General features: G+C 44.2%; 1 protein-coding gene across 5 annotated transcripts; it reads right to left on the minus strand.

Moving 5' to 3' along the window:
• Positions 1 to 1811: 1811 nt before the first annotated feature.
• sf3b1 (splicing factor 3b, subunit 1) lies at positions 1812 to 16237 on the minus strand. 5 transcript variants are annotated; one of them, XM_042080180.1, is made up of 25 exons: positions 16137 to 16237; positions 14417 to 14589; positions 14123 to 14224; positions 13841 to 13955; positions 10936 to 11015; positions 10451 to 10642; positions 10022 to 10259; positions 9684 to 9896; positions 9456 to 9577; positions 9016 to 9213; positions 8632 to 8733; positions 8342 to 8521; positions 8083 to 8169; positions 7661 to 7931; positions 7378 to 7523; positions 7118 to 7264; positions 6789 to 6914; positions 6388 to 6609; positions 4847 to 5029; positions 4593 to 4704; positions 4363 to 4483; positions 3985 to 4116; positions 3247 to 3519; positions 2655 to 2871; positions 1812 to 2408 (listed from the first exon to the last, which is right to left on the minus strand). In XM_042080180.1, the coding sequence occupies exons 1-25, from the start codon at positions 16162 to 16164 to the stop codon at positions 2250 to 2252; spliced, it is 3939 nt and encodes a 1312-aa protein (XP_041936114.1). In that variant the 5' UTR covers positions 16165 to 16237; the 3' UTR covers positions 1812 to 2249. The 5 variants fall into 5 exon arrangements, with proteins under 5 accessions (XP_041936114.1, XP_041936124.1, XP_041936148.1 ...); XM_042080190.1 differs by lacking the exons at positions 14123 to 14224; positions 14417 to 14589; positions 16137 to 16237 and adding an exon at positions 11359 to 11413 and having other exon boundaries at positions 13841 to 13945; XM_042080214.1 differs by lacking the exons at positions 1812 to 2408; positions 2655 to 2871; positions 3247 to 3519; ... (15 more) ...; positions 10022 to 10259; positions 10451 to 10642 and adding an exon at positions 11359 to 11413.
• Positions 16238 to 17821: the final 1584 nt, after the last annotated feature.

Here is a 17821-nt window from a genome sequence, read left to right on the forward strand (position 1 = left end):
ACACACTGCAGGTGTATGACTTAGTCACATGACAAGAAAAGCTTAAGAAAATGCATTCCAGAGGTGTTTCTCATACAGAAAACAGGAAGGAATGGTGCTCCTTGCCAAATGTTTGGCTATGCTGGTGGTTGCCTCTATCAAAAACAAAGTGAACCATTGTATATATCTTGTAACCAGGAAGGCTTGCATGTAACTAATGTGTAATACACATGTGTGACTCTAAATAGGTTAGGTTTAACTCATCTCTCTGATTTATTTCATGCAGGTCTACACATTGAAAAATAGCCTATAGTTTCAGGCCACAGTCTCAGCAGTGTTAAACCAAAATTATCATTAGACTGATACATATACAAACTAACGGATAATGACGATAATACTACTGATACACACAGCAATCCAACACACAACACAACACACCCCTTACAACAAAATATCTGCAGTTATGTGACAAAAAACCTGCAATTTGTATTAAGTACAAAGCAGTTTCACCATGTAGTTGTCGCCATGCAATTTCTCATGTCCAAAATACTGCATTACTACATGTGCAAAGAATTTATCAAAAACTGCTGTTTTGACACTCTTGACACGTTGCAGTTTTTTTGTTTTGTAAGGGACAACAGTCCACAAATCCTCAGTATGTATGTGTGGTCGACAACGATGCTGCTGGTTAAAGTTAAGTTTTTTCTGATAAATTGGCATATGCTTTGCATAGCCTACCATGGTACTATGGCTTGTGGATCGGTTTAAGTATCGCTCAGTCACCAACCTTGTTCTGCTTCAAGTCCAAATCTTATAGGCAGCTTATTACATTTTCTATGGGTCTGAGGCAGGGATTGCCAGGCACGTGAAAGCTTCAGAAAAGCTCACCTAACCAGTGACCACACATCTTACACTTAATGGACAGAGCCGTGTTTAATGTAGTGTGCCAGCTTCCTTCCACCCTAGCGCTAATCTAGCGGGCCTCTGAGCTAACACTGCCCCTGGCTCCAGTCAAAACACATTCCATCCCTGTAACCGTGGTGAGAGGCACATGCTCCCAGTGGCAAACCCCCACCCCCAACCATCCTAATACAAATACATACTCATTTCTTCTTTCTGCTGCCCCCCTTCCTTTTGGTCAGTGTGTTCCTCCTGATGTTAAATAGGATTGGCCACTGTGTGGGAAATGCCCTAGCTATAGCTTTAGAGATTTAACACCTCTCCTGTGTAAATCTGAAAAATGGGGAAACCTCAGTTGCTTATATTTTCCCTTTACAGTTGACTTAAAATACATATGGGTACCAATTGATTGTATATACAGAAATAACAGGTGGTGTTCTGTTCACCTTGCATTGATGGTGATCTAGCCCAATGCAATGATCTACACTGCAATACCTCGGTTTATTTGTGTAAATCTATTAAAAATAATTCAAATAAGATATCCAGGGATATCCATGTGATGCATCTAAAACTGAAGACCATTCACATTCAATAAAATTGTCTGTATTTAATAGGTAACCGCACATGAGACATTGAATCTCTACCCAATTTGAATGGAACTGCCCTACTGGTGGAAAGCCAAACCTCAGAAGTCAGTCATGCCAAACTAGAACAACTGGATATAGCAATTCAAACACTGACAACGTAGAAATAATGCTTGGAATAATAACCCTGAAACTACCTCAAAATAAACACCTACTGGGTGCACCCAAATCAATGAAGGTTACATTGTTACACACAGGATATGAACAGCTCAGATCATTTCACCCACTACAAGCGAACTTGTTTTGCAGCCATCGATCAGGTTACAACCAGACAGACACCCCACTGGCTTTGAGAGTTTTATACACAAATGTTTATTCGCTCAAATTAAACAGCATTTCAATAAGAACAGGTGGGTGATTGATGAAGATTGAGGGGCATTTCCTAAGGGTCATAATACACAGAAACCATGACATAAGTAATAGAATGCTTACCAGGCCTTGCTGCCAGCTTTTTTTTGTTTTACTTCTTGCAATGTTGCTACTTGCCTTCTACTGCAAATCCTCATTGAAAACATTTTTCCAAACACAAAACATCTACAAGCTCGTTATTAAAAATCAATCTACTGCTACAGTGGCCGTAGCTTGTTGGTCGCACACAAACAGAGAACTATAATAGCAATAATAATAATAATAATAAAAAAAATGAAGCAGGTCCTTGAAACCAGGAAGGATGGACAAAAAGGACAGGAAAGAGAGAGAACGAGTGCACATTCAGGTTTGGTATGATCACAGGAAATACTCCAACTCAAATCGAACAAAAGGGTTCTTCTCGTCGTTGTAGACCAGTGGGTAGTGAGCGATGAGAGCGTCTTGGGAACCGATGTAGATGGAATTGTAGATCTTCCAGTACACGTCTCGCACCTTTCGGGCCGGGTGGAACAGACCCTGTTGAGAGACAAACATGAAATTAGCACTGAAACAAAACCAAGGGTCCCCCATAACCATCCCAACCCAGAAGATCAGATCAGGGTTATCACTCTTAAGACTCATACTTGATTTAGTTTAAGACTAACTATTCCAAGTGAGCCAACCAAAAGATCTAAAGCTGCTGACGGCATAGGGAGGATTGACTGGTGTCAATTGAGGATTTGTGTGTGTGTGTGTGTGTGTGTGTGTGTGGTGACGTCTTACCTGTAGGCAGTACTGAAGCATGCGGCAGGGTCCGATGGCTACTCGCAGGCCCTCCAGTGCGCCCATCACTGCCTGGATGACGTGAGGCGACGTCTCAAACACGTTGGGCCACACGTAGTTGAGCAGGTGGTTGAGCGAGTCCTCACAGCCGAAGCCGTACACGCCCAGGGACATGTGCTGCACCACAGCACTTGCCGTTTGCCTGTGGACCAGGTCTCTGCACAAGGGACACAAGAGAGCGGTCAGTGAAGGAAGAAAGGATTGCCCACCGTACAAGGGCAAAATTTAACACATGCCGTCATCATTTACACTACAGTGTACATTTTAAACATCATTCATGCACAAAGTCACTTAACTCACTGATTTTGTGATACATCATATAATCACACGATACATCAATCGGGGAGGCATTTCCCGATAAGATAAGTAATGTTTCTTACAAGTACTAACAAGTTGCTGTCTTCAAAAGTGAACATTCATGCTCAAATGTTAACACTTTTATCATAGTTACATTTTCTGATTTTTTTTTTACTCTTCCGTGAGTGGTTATTCTGTAAACCCATACGTTACAATCAGAGGCGGGTCTCCTCACCTGTCCATCAGCGCGTCTTCAAGGAGAGGCGTGACGGCGTAGATGTAGTCCTTGCCCATCTCGCCGATGTACTCAAAGAGGAAGGAGAGCGACTTGAGCACGCCGTTCTGCACGTTGAGCTCTGGCACCCGGTACTCGTTCATCAGCGCCGGGAGCACGGTGAAGGGGGAACACGTCTCGGCCACGATGGCAATGGCAACCGTCGTGCACACGCGGTTCTGACGCTCCTGCACCTTCAGGTTGTTAAGCAGTGTGGCCAATACGTCATGAGGACTAAGGAAGGGAAAGAGAGCATGCAACATTTTTATTAGTTGATCATATGGCTGTGGTAAGTGACCAATAAAACTCCACTTGCCCCTTCAACTCTGATGGATTCAATAGTGTCCATCTTATTACTATTACATAAAGACTGACATAGACGACTGAAGCTATGATCTTTATCCATTTTATTACGATCACATAAAGACTGACATAGTCAGGGCTTAAAGCAAAGAAAATTCTAAGCCTGACGTTCTCAAACATTTTTGAAGACGTCATAGTCCTGTAGGCATATTGACTATTTTCAAATCTTCACATTCAGGCACAGTGACTGAACACTTTAAGCCCTGCATATTGACGACTGAAGCCATGATCTTTATCCATCTACCTAGTGTTGGTTGCTATGGTGTCTATCCAGTACCCTTGTATGTCAAGGTCTAGGACTAGGACTAGATTTGCCAAAACGAAACCCAAACTTACCCGATAGCTTTGGCAATGTAGCCGAAGGTGTTGACAGCAGCTCTGCGGATGGCCTTCTTATGGGCTTTCAGGAGCTCCAGCAGCTCGAAGCAGATGCGCATCCACTCGCGGGCAGAGACATATTCAGCTCCCCTGTAACATGAGACCAGCACTTAAGCCTTGGAATTCACTATGGAAAATCTGCCATATTTCACTGGATAAACACAGTGGGTAGACACTTGTGCTCGTGATTCACGGCAAGCTGTAATACACAGATAGCTATGGATACATTAGGCATTTCCTATGAGAATTAATGAGGTTGTTTTTAAACCATAATTTTCAGTAACCCTTCATAAAAAGGGAGAGTTGCGATTGCTCATAGGGCTGGACGGCACTGACCTGTCAGCAATTCTGCCCACCAGGTCAATACAGTTCTCCTGCACCTTCTCATGTCTGTTCTTCAGAATTGGAGTCAAACGCGGAAGCAAATCTTTGATGGGTGGCGTCATCTTATGCATACCTGCAGAGTTAAAGTAAAATCAAATTAATATGTGGCTTAACTGCCGTCACCTGATTACCATATACTAACAAGCCAAAGAAGAATTTGGATGTTTGGGGGAATTACTGACCGATGACGTTAACAATGGCCTTCAGTGCTCCAAGGATGCTGCCCAGGACCTCTGGGTACTCCTCTCCCAGGTACTCATACAGCACCACACCCAAATGACCCATCAGCTTCTCCTACAATGGGAAACAAGGTTACAAATATTAGCAAGGACAGGAAAGGCTGCACAAGTGTGCCACTAATGCATGTGTCTAAAGGTGTGCATCTTTTAAATGTCCTTTTCCCAGTGTGCGCGCATGTGCGTCCCCTTCCACTCACCTCCTGACATGTCTTCATCACCACGGCGGTACGCGAGATGAGGTCGGCGGCCTGCTGACGGACTTTGGCAGACTTGTTGTTGAGACGCCAGAGGACGGTACCGCAGATCTGAGGCAGGTAGGGCTTCACACGCTTGCCTAGAGCGTTGACCACAGTACCAAAACCATTCAGCATTACAGAGTCCTGGAGAAGACAAACACAAGTTACTGATGTGAGAACGAAATGGCATCAGCTTCAAATTCCTCAATTCACCTCACCATTTTTGAATCTGTCTCATACTAAAAGAGCTATATCTAAAAGCCAAAACTTCTAGGTCAACATGTACCTTTAATATAACTAATGCCCTCCTTACACTGAGAGACCTGGAAATGATTTTTGAAAGACTACAGACTAGTCCAGGGGGTCAAAAGCGTGCAGATTAGCTTCGGCATGTTGGCATATGCCAAGTATGGCGCCGTATGGAGTATTTGGAACCAGCTCCGTGCACGAAAGTCTGTGTTGGGCACAAGGTCTCATGCGCGTACATGTTGGTGTGCGGGTACCTATCCGGCGGCTACAGCCAAACAGGCGACTCCACGCGCGTTGCCAAGCAACTTTTTCTTCTTCTTGTTAGGTGGCAAGCAAGGTATGTGCATTACTGACACCCTCTGAACTGGAGGACGACTTTTTACAGAATATCCAATAAAAATCGACATTGGTCCATGCATCATTTTCAGCTTTGGAACTTGGCGCATGGTCAGAGCTGACTGGCGCTGGATCCGAGCCCCAATGTTCAATATGGTGTTGACTATGAATTGGCCGGATTTACTAGCCTAGCCTCCGCCATTCATTTGTATGGAGGACGGGACTCAATCACACTCTCCAGTTATATATAATACCTCCATGGAGTCAGACTATGATTATGCAACATCTAGGGATCTTGCAGGATCTCTGATTACAAGAGTGCAACTAGATTCCTTTAAATTATTTCCCATCGTGCACTATAACAGGAACTCAAACGATAGCCTGCTCATATCAAAGTCATATTTTCGTGTTTCAGCAGCACTGTTTCATGCGTGACATCCCTAACCGATATACAGTTGTTCCGTCACATGGAATAGCCGACTAATAATTTATAAGAAACAAAATAACAAATAATCATATAGGCTACAGCTGTCGCCTACTTTGCCTCTTCCTCTTTGGTGTTGCAGAGAGTTCACTATTGTTTTTTATATTGTTCATGTCAACATTTGATTTGGACTACAAGTCATAACGCCAAAACTAGAAAAAGACCGACTCCGACTGACTTAAAACCGCTAAGGTTGGCACCTTACACTAAACGATCTAGTTGCAGGAAGCGCACCGCAAGTCCCGTACAACTTCCATGATTTCTGTCCGACTTTGGAAATGTAAATCACCGACTGTGTAATTGCACGAAAATCGTACAATGTTAGGCCGGCATTAGTAACATCAAACAGTTTGCATGTCGGAGGACATCCCCACAAGCCATATCCTTCTACCCACTATTTAAATCCCTTAAGCCCATGCGAGTGGCTCCTCACCTCCGTGGTCTGCTCCTGGAAGGCGTACAGGATGCCGTCAATCAGCTGCTCCTCCAGCTTGTGGTCGATGTCGGCGGCGCCCAGATTGCCCATGATCTTCTCGATGGTCTCCATCACCATCTTTCTGTACTGCTCAGCCTCGTCCTTCAGGTCGTCCACGATGCGAGAGATGATTTCTGCCGCTCCCACCTTATTGGCCAGCTCTACTGTGGTGTCTACCAGCTGTGGAATGAGACAGGATTTTTAGTGATATATAGCGTTACACTTTAAGTAGGGGTGCACTATAACACAAGATGGTATCTAAACAAACTGATACACGTCATGTCAGATACATGTATACCATATCTAAAAAGCTTTAACTATTTTTAATAAATTAATTAATCTGGGTTCGTAGGCTCTACCTGTCTGTAATTGCGTCTGTCCAGGGCCATTCTGTGCTGCCAGAAGTGCTTGAAGAACGGGGGAAGGATCTCGGTCTTAATGTAGTTGGCCTCAACACCATCTGTGCCACAGCACTGCTTCACCACCTATGAAACACACAAGAACAGAAACGTATTAAACCATGTACATTTTCAACTGTACCGTGCAAGGTTTAGATGAACTTGTGGGCCATATCAACTTTTATATCATCCAAGCCTGTGCACAGAATTGAACATGGCTGTACATATGCTGCAGCGACTGTGCTATGCTAGTGGAGTGCGCTGATCACATGTGGCACAGCGAGGCTCACCTTGAGCACAATCTTCTTCATTTCCTCATCGGGAGACTGGAACTCTCGGATAAGGATAAGCATCACTTCCCTGGTGTAGTAGTTGGCGTACTCTGCGTCCATGAGCGGGATCAGATAACCGATGGCCTTCAGGAAGGCAGCCAGACCCTGGGAGAAAAGACCAACAAAGCTTTAGCCCTCCTGACTCAAATGAAGACAGTGCCGCTTTAAACAAATAATAAAATAAAAGCCTCATAATGCTGAAAGGGATCCAGACTCACCTTTCCTCTGTGTTGCCTGATACCCTTCCACAGGGGCTTCAGCACGGAGTCGAAGGACTCGATACCGTATGGGGTGGCAGCTTCGGCCAGAGCAGCAATAGCCAGGGCACTAATGGTGCGCACCTTCTGCTGCTCGTCCACCAGACCTGAACACACAACAACAAGGAAGGCCGCTTAGATGCACATTTCTGATGTACGACTTAGAGAGCGTGCAGCATTGAATATACAGAATTATCAAAGCAAACAATGGGATGAAGGACAGAAAAGCTAGAACTAGACTGACCATGTTCAATGATCTCCACCAAGCTGCGCAAGTGGGGCAGGATGGCACAGCCCATGAGGATGGCGATCTGCTGGACGATCTTGATACCAGTGTGGCGAGCCTGCCAGGACTTCTTGCTCTTGCACACGGCCTTGAGGAAGGGCAGCAGGGAGGGGATGCCCAGGGCGGACGCCACCACGGCAAAGGCACGGGCTGTGGTGTTTCTCACATACTCGTCCATGTTGTCAATGTCGGGCCTCATGGTGGAGATCATGGTGGCCAAACCAGCGGCCTGGGGAAAACCACCAAACATGCATCTTTTAAACAAGCCGAGGCAAGAACTCATATAAAATGCTTAGGTCAATTTCACAGGGCATCACTTCAGATGCAAGTTAATTAATCTATGATGAAATGTGTCAACGTAGGAACTAGCAGGGTCTTACCTTGGCTAAATTAGAGATAATCTCTCTGCCTTCCACTCTGGCGTAGTAATCTTCATCAATCAGCAGGGGCTCGATAACCACCAGGATCTGTTCAACAGAGGGGACCACATTTAATCAGCAAACTAAGTATTTCTCATGGTCACCTACTCCTCAATAAGCAACAAGGGCAGAAGGTGTGAACATTAAAATGATATTGAATTATCCCAAACCTTGAGGTCTAGTGAAGGGGGAAAAACAATGCATCCACCGTTCAACTCACCTTGTGTACATATGGTCTGACCAAGTCATCCAGCTTGTACAGGATGCGATCAATGACTTTCACCAGCAGATGGCGCTCTTGGTCCTCCAGTGTGGGAGACATGAGCAGGGGCAGGATCTGGTTGAAGAGGGGTCCAGCGCCAAACTCCCGCGCCTTATCTGTGATCTGTCTCAGAGCAGCCTGGGAGGACACACAAGAGTGAAATCAATTTAAAGTACAGCTTAATGGATTATACTGCACAAAAAAGAGGAATGAGCGGCTGTTAAATTGGGGAGGGGGGGGGGGCTCACTTTTCTCATGGGTGGGGTGCCATTTTTGATCTTCAGCAGCAGCTTCATGATCTTGCGCTCCTTCTGTTCCTCAGGGCTCAGAGTGGACTCATCCACCTCCACCTGAAATCATAGAACACGCTTCAGGTTAGACACAACATCGTAACACCACAACCTCGTTGGCCCATCACAGATCATGGAAGGTTAATTACATTAAGAGACTTGTCGTTACTATAGGGATGCAACATCTTGCATCACCCAAAGTTAAACTAATTTCGCGTTTTGAGGTAAAAATGTAAAAAAAGTCAGGAATAAAGTCATGTCTGAATGAGGATGTGTATGTGTGTGTGTGTGTGTGTGTATATATATATATATATAAAAAAAAAAAAAAAAAAAAAAACGCACCAAGAGCTTGTCGAAGTACTGGATGTCATCTGGCTTGAGGAAGGGCAAGTTGCCGGAGGGCTGGTCGTTGACCTGCTTCATGGAGCGGTCCTCCTGCTGCATGTGGAAACCAGTCATGCCCCCAATGGGAGTGGGCGTGGCCGAGAGCTTGCGGGCCGGGGTGCGGATAGGAACATAGCCTGCGGGTGGTGGCAGAACCTGGAGAGATTTAAGACATGGAGTAAGACACTCAAAAAAAAAAAAACAGACAACAAACCCATAATACATGGTTCTATAAACAAAACAAATGGAGACCATTTCAAGCTGATGTCACTATGGGACCGTAAATAGGATGCTTCTTAATTTAATGCGGGCACGTGCTTGGCATGACGTGTTCTCATGACCGATTGTGTCCTTTTCACATCGCCGTTAGCAATTGGCCTAACGTGGACATTAAGTACCTTGTATCCCTCTGGAAACATGGCGTCCAGCTCCTCGTCAGTGAGTGGGCGGTTCCTCTCGTCGATCTCCCTCTCCCAGCGCCAGGCCTGCAGCTGCTCTGGGGTCATGCTCATCAAGTGACCTGGAAACACAACCAACCACTGCTGTTCAACAAACACGTCTCAACTAACCACAACTCGGAGGAATATTGTGTTATTTGTGCATACTGGTTCACTGTTAACACTTACCTGGGGTGGGGGTGGCCATGTTCATGGCTGGCGTGCCGATGGGAGTTTTTCCGGGTGTGAGCAGAGGGGTGGAGGAACCAATCTGGCTGGCGGGCGTCTCGTCCCAGCGGGACTTCCTCTTGCTGGCACCGGGGGTGGGCGTCTCACCTACAGACTCTTCGCCTCTGTCTGTGCGCGGTGTCTCGGCCCAACCACTGCCATGGCCAGGGGTCTCTGGGGAAAGGGCATTTGGAGAGGCGACGTCAGTCTCGAGACACGGCTTCGTTTGCCCAACTCCCCCACTTGTGTACTTAAGCAAGAACGTCGACAGCATGACTGATGCAGAGCACGTCTCTTACCTCTCTCCGTCTTTGGCGTCTCGTCCCAGCGGTTTTTGCGCACGCTGGGCGTGGAGCTGCCGTGACCGGGGGTGGCGTCTCGCCCGGGCGTGGCAGCGCCGGCGGGGGTGTGGCTGGGGGTGGGTTCCCACATGCGGGAGCTGGGGGTGGCACCGGGCGTCTCACTGCCCTTGGGGCGACCTGGGGTCTCGTCCCAGCGGCTGTTGGATGGAGTGTGTCCAGGTGTGTGTCCCGGTGTCTGGAAAACCAAAAACCAGATACATAAGCAACAGTAAGAACAAATAATAATAATAATAATAATAATAATAATAATAGTGGCGTTGCGTCAGTGACGTTACCACTAGTCCAACACGCCCGCATATCATACCAAAACCATAACTAGTCAAAACAGCATGTCCTTTCAATTGGATTTGTAAGCCTGGAGGTTACCTCAGAGCCAGCGTCAGCCTGGTCCCAGCTGGACAATTTCTTGGGGGTGGAGTTGCTGGGCGTGCCTGGGTCAGCGGTCTGATCCCAGCGGCGCTTGCGCTTAGCGGCAGGGGCTTGCGAGGCACCAGAGCCATTCACCACTTTCAGGTCTCCGGACTTGGCCTTCTCTACCAGCTGCTGCCTGATCTCTTTCTGTGGAGAGGGACCAACATGGGGCATATTAGCGGAAAACATCAACACTGACTATAACACACAAAGCACCCCAGAGCAACACGGGGTTGTGCCTTGCTCAAGGACACGACTGTGGCAGCCGGGTATTGAACCCTCAACTTTCTCTGGCTACTCCCTGCTAGCTCAGTTCCTAGCCACTATGCTACCACTGCCCCAATCATCATGTTAACAGTAATCGGCAGTAATTGAATTTAAGTTAACTGTACTGTATTCAAAAGAATGGGTGAGAATAATAGTGATAGACGGTACCGCACCTCTTCCTTGCTCAGGTGCTGCTCCCTCATGACGTCCATGTAGGTCCTAGCCTGCTGCTTTGGGTCTGGCGTTTTCCCCCCTATTCGAAAGAGCACCAACATACATACCAGACGGTTAAACAGACGTGAGCTGCAACGGCTGCGCCCACACACTCACACATAAGCAAAACAAGACAGGCACCTAACCCTTCACTTTACAGTCAGTCTGACTTTACTTAACTCTCCTCTGGTGTTCATTACAGCTCGGTCACAAAGGAAACAAACAGCCCTACATACAGCTACACACAGTCATGGCTCTGATACATTAACAGGCAGGTACATTGATTGACTCGTTTTGCTTTGTTTGTCTTTTAAGGAGTTAAGGAGAGGATATAGCCATCATTGATGCAGGGGGTCCTGGGCTGTGCTCTCCAGAATACGTACACTTTCTGTGCCAAGGGTCCATCTGCAGTCAGACTTCAACCGGCAGAAAAGAAGCCTAGAAAATTTCTCTTTACCATTAGTAACACTTTGGAAAAGGGTTGGAACTCACACACAAAAGCATACCACCTGTGATGTGGACGTCACTCAGAAAAAAAAGAAAAAAAAAAAAAAAACTCTTTTCACTAACACCTCAATGAGAGAGAAAAAACTGAATTGGATTTTTTCCCCAAAGAATTACTAAATGAAGACAAAGTAAATTACAGAGCAATTTGACTTTTCAATTCTATTTGAATTTGGGATGGGTGACTTCCTCTTCTTTGGGACACTTATGGATTTTATTTTCTTTGCTGGAGTAATAAGGGGATTCTTCATCTTGTAGCTCTGATGTTAACGTGCAATTGTATTTCTAGTCATCTTTCAAACACAGAGCATTACTCTGGCAGTGGCCTCATCGTTACAGGCCAAAGATCGGCCTCCATGGGCCCTGATATAACTACCAAAACAAAAACCTCTCTTCTGTACTTTGTTCACCATAACCTACACAGGATGAGTTGCTGCACCCTTAAGAGAGTGCAGACAGGACTGGCAAAGCAGTACTGCTGTAGGAGAGAAATTAAGGACAGTTAGTATGGGCCGGTTGAATTGTAGTACACAGATTTTAAATATATATATTTCCATTTTACAGTAGATGTAAAATGGAAGTATATTTACATCAACAATTTTGCATACAGCAGATGGTGTGTCTATCTCCAGCTAACTACATGCAGGCTGACAGTCCCCTATGTTAAGTTTTGCAGAGGTGCTAAGGTTAGCCTATCATTGGCTGTTACTGATGGGTGCATGTGAATGACCCCTTTTGAACTAGTTAGGCTTTGTGACAGGCAGTGGGGAACTCTGGGGAAAACGCAAACGTCTTGAGTGCATGGAACTGTATGGAAAGTAAAGCCAGAACAAATAGTCAGTAGAAAACCAAAGGCCACTGCTAGGTAGTCATCAGCAGCCATACATTCCCGTTTCTGGCCAAGTCTGGGAAAGAAAAGCAAAACTCACTTCCAGGGGCAGAAGGCCAACAGGAAGTTTTGAGAGTACCAAGAATTGTAGGCAAGCAAGAGATTTTTAAGGGTCACCACAGCCATTCAGTTGCTCTTAGCTGGGAGAAGTTATGCGGTATTCTCATTTTCTCAAGAGTGCTATTCCCATGTGCCCCACATATTGCCAACTGGACCATCAACGGTGGCCCACAGTGGACATTTGATGACACTGATATGCAGAGCTATTATATAACAGCAAGACAGATCGATATATTTGACATCCCGTAGCTATTGCACCACAGGTGGTCATGACATGACTATTGCCACTAAAATGTCAACCCACTAGTGTCTCAACTGTATAACTATACAAAAAGCCACATGAGGGCTGAAGACTTCACTTAAGAGGGGCATTATGTTGAACACTGAGTGAAGAGGCTGATAAGCTGGGTAGGATCAGCACACTATAAAGTGCCATATTCTTTAAGAGGTTTCTCAAGTTAGAAATGAACTTTGATATAAAGATAATGGAACAGTACTTCTCTAGTGTAGTAAAAAAGCCATTACAAAAGGACTTGTGCTAACTATTACTATGCTAAACCACTAAAATACCACAGATTTTAGGAGTCTGCAGCAAATCGGAGGGTTTGTGAGCGGTCCAGTCAGATTAACAGCATGATTATACATATAAGCCTATATGAAGATTTTCAGAGGTCTTCTAAAAATAAACTATGAGCACATCTTTGTTCCATCGGCTCAGAAACCAGACCTAGGCTTATACGTGTAGCTGACTTCAGCAGGTGACGGAGGGGGTGATTTCATTGACGTCCAAGGCAGAGTGCCAAAGGGACTAAGTGGTCAAGAACTGCAACATGTCTTCATGTTTCTTTATTGCACAGCCTTGTATTAGATCAGAGTTTAAATGCCCTGCTTTAGCTTCTGAACCACACATCATGAAAAAAAAAAAACTCCACATTTTCACCCAGATCCATTAACCCTTCGAGACACACATGTACACACCTACCTGCAACCCACGTCTGGTTGGGCTCACTTTAAAAAGTCGGCACCCAACTTCCACTCCCCAAAAAACACGCCGCACCTCTCTCCATCTTAACAATTGTAAAGGCACCCTTTACATTTCTGTTTTGTCCGTCAAGGAAACCTTGATAACAATTTTGGAGATTTTGAATTCAAAGAGCTGTGGAGGGAGAGTACACCCATCTGACCCTTGGCAAAATGAAAGAGAGAGATACGAAGGGAAAGCCTGTCTGGGGAGCAAGCGAATAGGTGGTGCTCGAAGGGTTAAGCACCAGAAGAAAAGGCTGGTTTGGACCACAGGTGGTTCTGGTAACTGACTGGGAGGGTGGGGTAGGGAAGCATAGGAACAAGTAGTGCATATCAGGATGGAAAGAGGACAAACAATATGGCGGGAGGAGAAGTGGCATGACATTTACCATCTGCAAACGGGTCGAGTCGCTCTGGAGAGATGATCATCTGACGCCTGCGAGCTTTGTACTCGTCCTCACGGTCCACGATCTTCTGTGGCCGGTGCTCTGCAAACGGATCGTACTGAAAGAACCAAGAAGACAAGAGGTTGATTTAGTCAAGTTCACAACAAATTAATTAATTCACAAATTAACGGCACAATATGAGAGTTAATTCATGGGTCAACAATGTCATTCTGTGCAGGAAAGCACTACTTTGAACAGAGTAGAAAATAATAGCATTTTGCTCACCTGCTCATCGGACTGTGGTATTGAATTGAGTATTGCCACCGGAGCATGGTATCCTGGTTTCTTTTGACCCAGTAAACTGGTCGAAGAGTCCTCCTCGTCGTCCTACAAAAAAGGAGATAAACTGTCTGGTTAAGCCTGGCAGTGCCTGGCTATCCCAGCATGTACACACATCCACAGCCAAAAAAACATGGACATCAGAGCCATCAGGTCCCCCTCAACACCAGAGCAGTGGAAGGGGACCAGTCCAGCAGGTTTTTGTTTAAAATAAATAAATACATAAAATGATGGACTTACATCCTCCTGTTCATTGGCAGCAATGGAGGTGACATATCCTGCAAAGCGGCTGTCACTGCCTCCATAGATTTCCTGGTCGTAGTATCCAGTGGAATCAAGCCCAACACCCTCTTCTCCTTGCTCCACCAGAGCGGCTTTCATCCCCTGGATCTCCAGGATCTGCGCCTCTATGTCTGCAAATGACAGAGGGAAAGACTAATGTAACCAGTTTTAACAGACGGTATAGCCTAAACATTTAGAGAGGATTTTCCCAAACACTACATCAACTAACAATCAGATAAACTCATATTCAAAATAGTTTACATAACCATTTGAATGACATATCCAACCAGATTAAAAAAGTGTGGTCAAATTATTCATTGTGTCTTGCACCAGAAAAATCAACCAGGGATCTAAAGCCCAACATTGTCAACGCACTTGGACGTGTGCAATAATATATTTTAACTTAAAGTAAAAAAAAAAAAAAAAAAAAACCGCCCTCTAGTTATCATTTATACAACCACCAACAATACATCATAATAAAATGTAGAATTTTCTAACTTCCCTCAAACGTGTTAGTTTTCAGGAGTCAACAACAATGTCTGAAATCTTACCCTGTTCATCGATGCTTTTTTGATGCTGAAATGTAATTATGTAGCCTAAACATTAATATAATTACTGACCCTAGTACCTTTCCATGTACAACAGTGAGGTGTTGATAACGGGGCCTCCTTACAACACATTACAGTACGTCAACGTTACGTAGACTGTGAGGAGTCTCGTGAAATAACATTTTAGAAAACCTAGAGAATTACATTTTAGAAAACCTTGCACGTTAACGTTAGTGCATCAACATAAAATTTGACCGACTTCAGTGATCATAACGCAACGCTTCCGTGACCGATGTGATACAGCGAACCGTGCCAACACGGTCATTCTTCCGTAGGTTACATCAATGTGGCTGGTTTGACTAAAAGCCTCTCGTAACGTTACACTGACCGATCATATCTCAATTCACTAAGCAACCAATGTAGATAAGTATGTATATGGTAAAACTAAGATTTAATTTGATTTAACGTTAAATTAATTGAGTAGCTAGTTACGCAGACCACTCGCCGCCAGTTTAACTAACGGTGATATTAGCCAGGGGTGGGCCCACACGTTTCAGTTGAAGACTCTGCTAGCGCTAACGTTAACGTTAGATACAAGGAATGGTACTTTTGTTTAGAACACAACACCACACCACCAAATGTGTGTGTAACTTCGTTCACGGCATTGCATGCAATTTAAGTTGAGCATGTCAACATTTGAGTTTGCACACCAACTTCCATGCGCCATTTTGGAGTTAACGTTACAGGCCATACACAAACAGATTCATTTAGCAAACACCAGATTGGCACAAGGAACATTATATTTATGGTAAAGCTGCCTGTTTCAAACTAGAGAATAACCGATGAATATAATCCAAGTAGCTAACTTCTCAAGTAAATGCAATTTTGAGTGCGCAATATCTAGGCTAACTATCTACCTCGCTAGCTGAACACCACGCTAGCTATCGCTACGTTGTCTTGACGCCATTATGTATTCACCGTAATCTGCCCACTGTAAATGGCATACTAAAAACATTAAGCAGCATCACAAATTCATTATATTGTGTCAAATTGCAATGAAAGCTTTAACATGCACAATATATAAATCCCACTTCTATTGATTCACCTTACACTTTAAATTGTATTATTACCTTCGTGTGTTTTGGCGATCTTCGCCATTTTCGTGGTGCGTATCTACAAATCCCGGAAGGCCTGATAAAAATATATCCACCTCTTGTGAAGGATTCTGGGAAGTCCATGTCATAATAAAAGTCTGAGCTTTAAAAAAAAAAAAAAAAAGTAGCCTTTACATGATAGAAGTATAGAAAAAGTTGTGATTGTGGGATTCTTCAAGGAAGTTTTTATTTGCAGATGATTCTGCACACAAAGATAAAACCATAGCCTAAACGCAGAACTACTGAATGTCGAATGAATGTAGGTGGATGTCTGATAATAATCACTCCATTTAGGGAAAACAGAATCCTGTTCAAGTCAAAGATAACATTGAACAAATCCTTTGGTTTTAAGGTTTAGTTGCAAACACTGTAGGCTACTCACTGCTAAGGACTCAGTTAGTTACCTTGATTATGTGTTGAACAGCCATGTCAGGAGAGGGACAGGCTCAGGCTCAAAAGATGAACTTGCTTGCCAAGATGAATCAAGAGCACATCTTTGACCAGGTAATAAGGGTTATACACAAGGTAATAAAGGTTACACTGAATTTCCCCATGAACTCATCTGGATTCTTCTCATTCTTTCACACAAACTTATGTCACAGACAAATTGGAGGTGCAAACAATATCAGAGTTTTGGTTGATTTGACCATCAGTTAACTTTGAAACAGGCACTATACGTTTGATAGACAATAGAAATACATTATAGGAGTGATTAACGTAAAAAAAAAAAAAAATCTAGACTGGAGTAACTCAACATTTGACACCTCCCATATGTTTAGTGTTCTAAAGACGTCAAATAGCCCATTACAGTTACTATACCAATTTGATAGCCAAAGAGCCAGATGTGAACACACATGGATGGCTATAAAATTGTGTTTTCATTATACAAGGACAAAATACTTTTTAAACCCTTGAGGCAGCTCCTTACTATGTGATCTCCATGGCGATACAGCGTTTGTTTGCACCTCCAACAGCATGGCGTACCTGGTTACTCCCAAAAACACCCTCAAACGCCTACAAATGCCCGTATGTTTGTGTGAAAGAATTCTCCTCTCTCAGCCATCAGTTAATCCATCTGTTGATACAGTGCCTTCATTTCTGACATTACCAATACACATCCATAATCTAAGTAAATGTTATATGCCTAAGTGAACATTATGACTTTGGCCTATACATTGTTTTATTTCTTTAAAATGTTGTCAGACCAGAGGCATAGGCTACTAGCTTAAACTGACTTCTGGGGGATTGTTTTGACAATCATGTTAGCTGTCATTTACTTTCTGTAGGTTACTATTTAATATTACATGGCCAAAGAGAAGGAAATTATATGTGGATCATGGTCATAAGATTTGTCAAGTCTCTATTTTTTTTCTCCATGCACACAAGGCTCTACTATCTTAACAAATACATTATAAAGAGGTGATTCAAAACATATTAGGATCCATTGCTGTCAATTGTGGCATTGTAGAGAGGTCCATTCTGTTCCCAAATTAAAACACCATCAAACTTGTGTTTTTGAGAACTCCATCTATGCAGGGGTTAAAGTGTGTGTGTGTGTGGGGGGGGGGGGGGGGGGGACGCAGTTCCGCCACCTCAGATAAATTATTAATATTCTTTCATACCAACGATATAGCACGATGATATTGTTAAAATAAATGGTG

The sequence above is a fragment of the Alosa sapidissima genome, chromosome 2 (genome assembly GCF_018492685.1).
Source record: "Alosa sapidissima isolate fAloSap1 chromosome 2, fAloSap1.pri, whole genome shotgun sequence".
NCBI classification, from domain to species: domain Eukaryota; kingdom Metazoa; phylum Chordata; class Actinopteri; order Clupeiformes; family Clupeidae; genus Alosa; species Alosa sapidissima.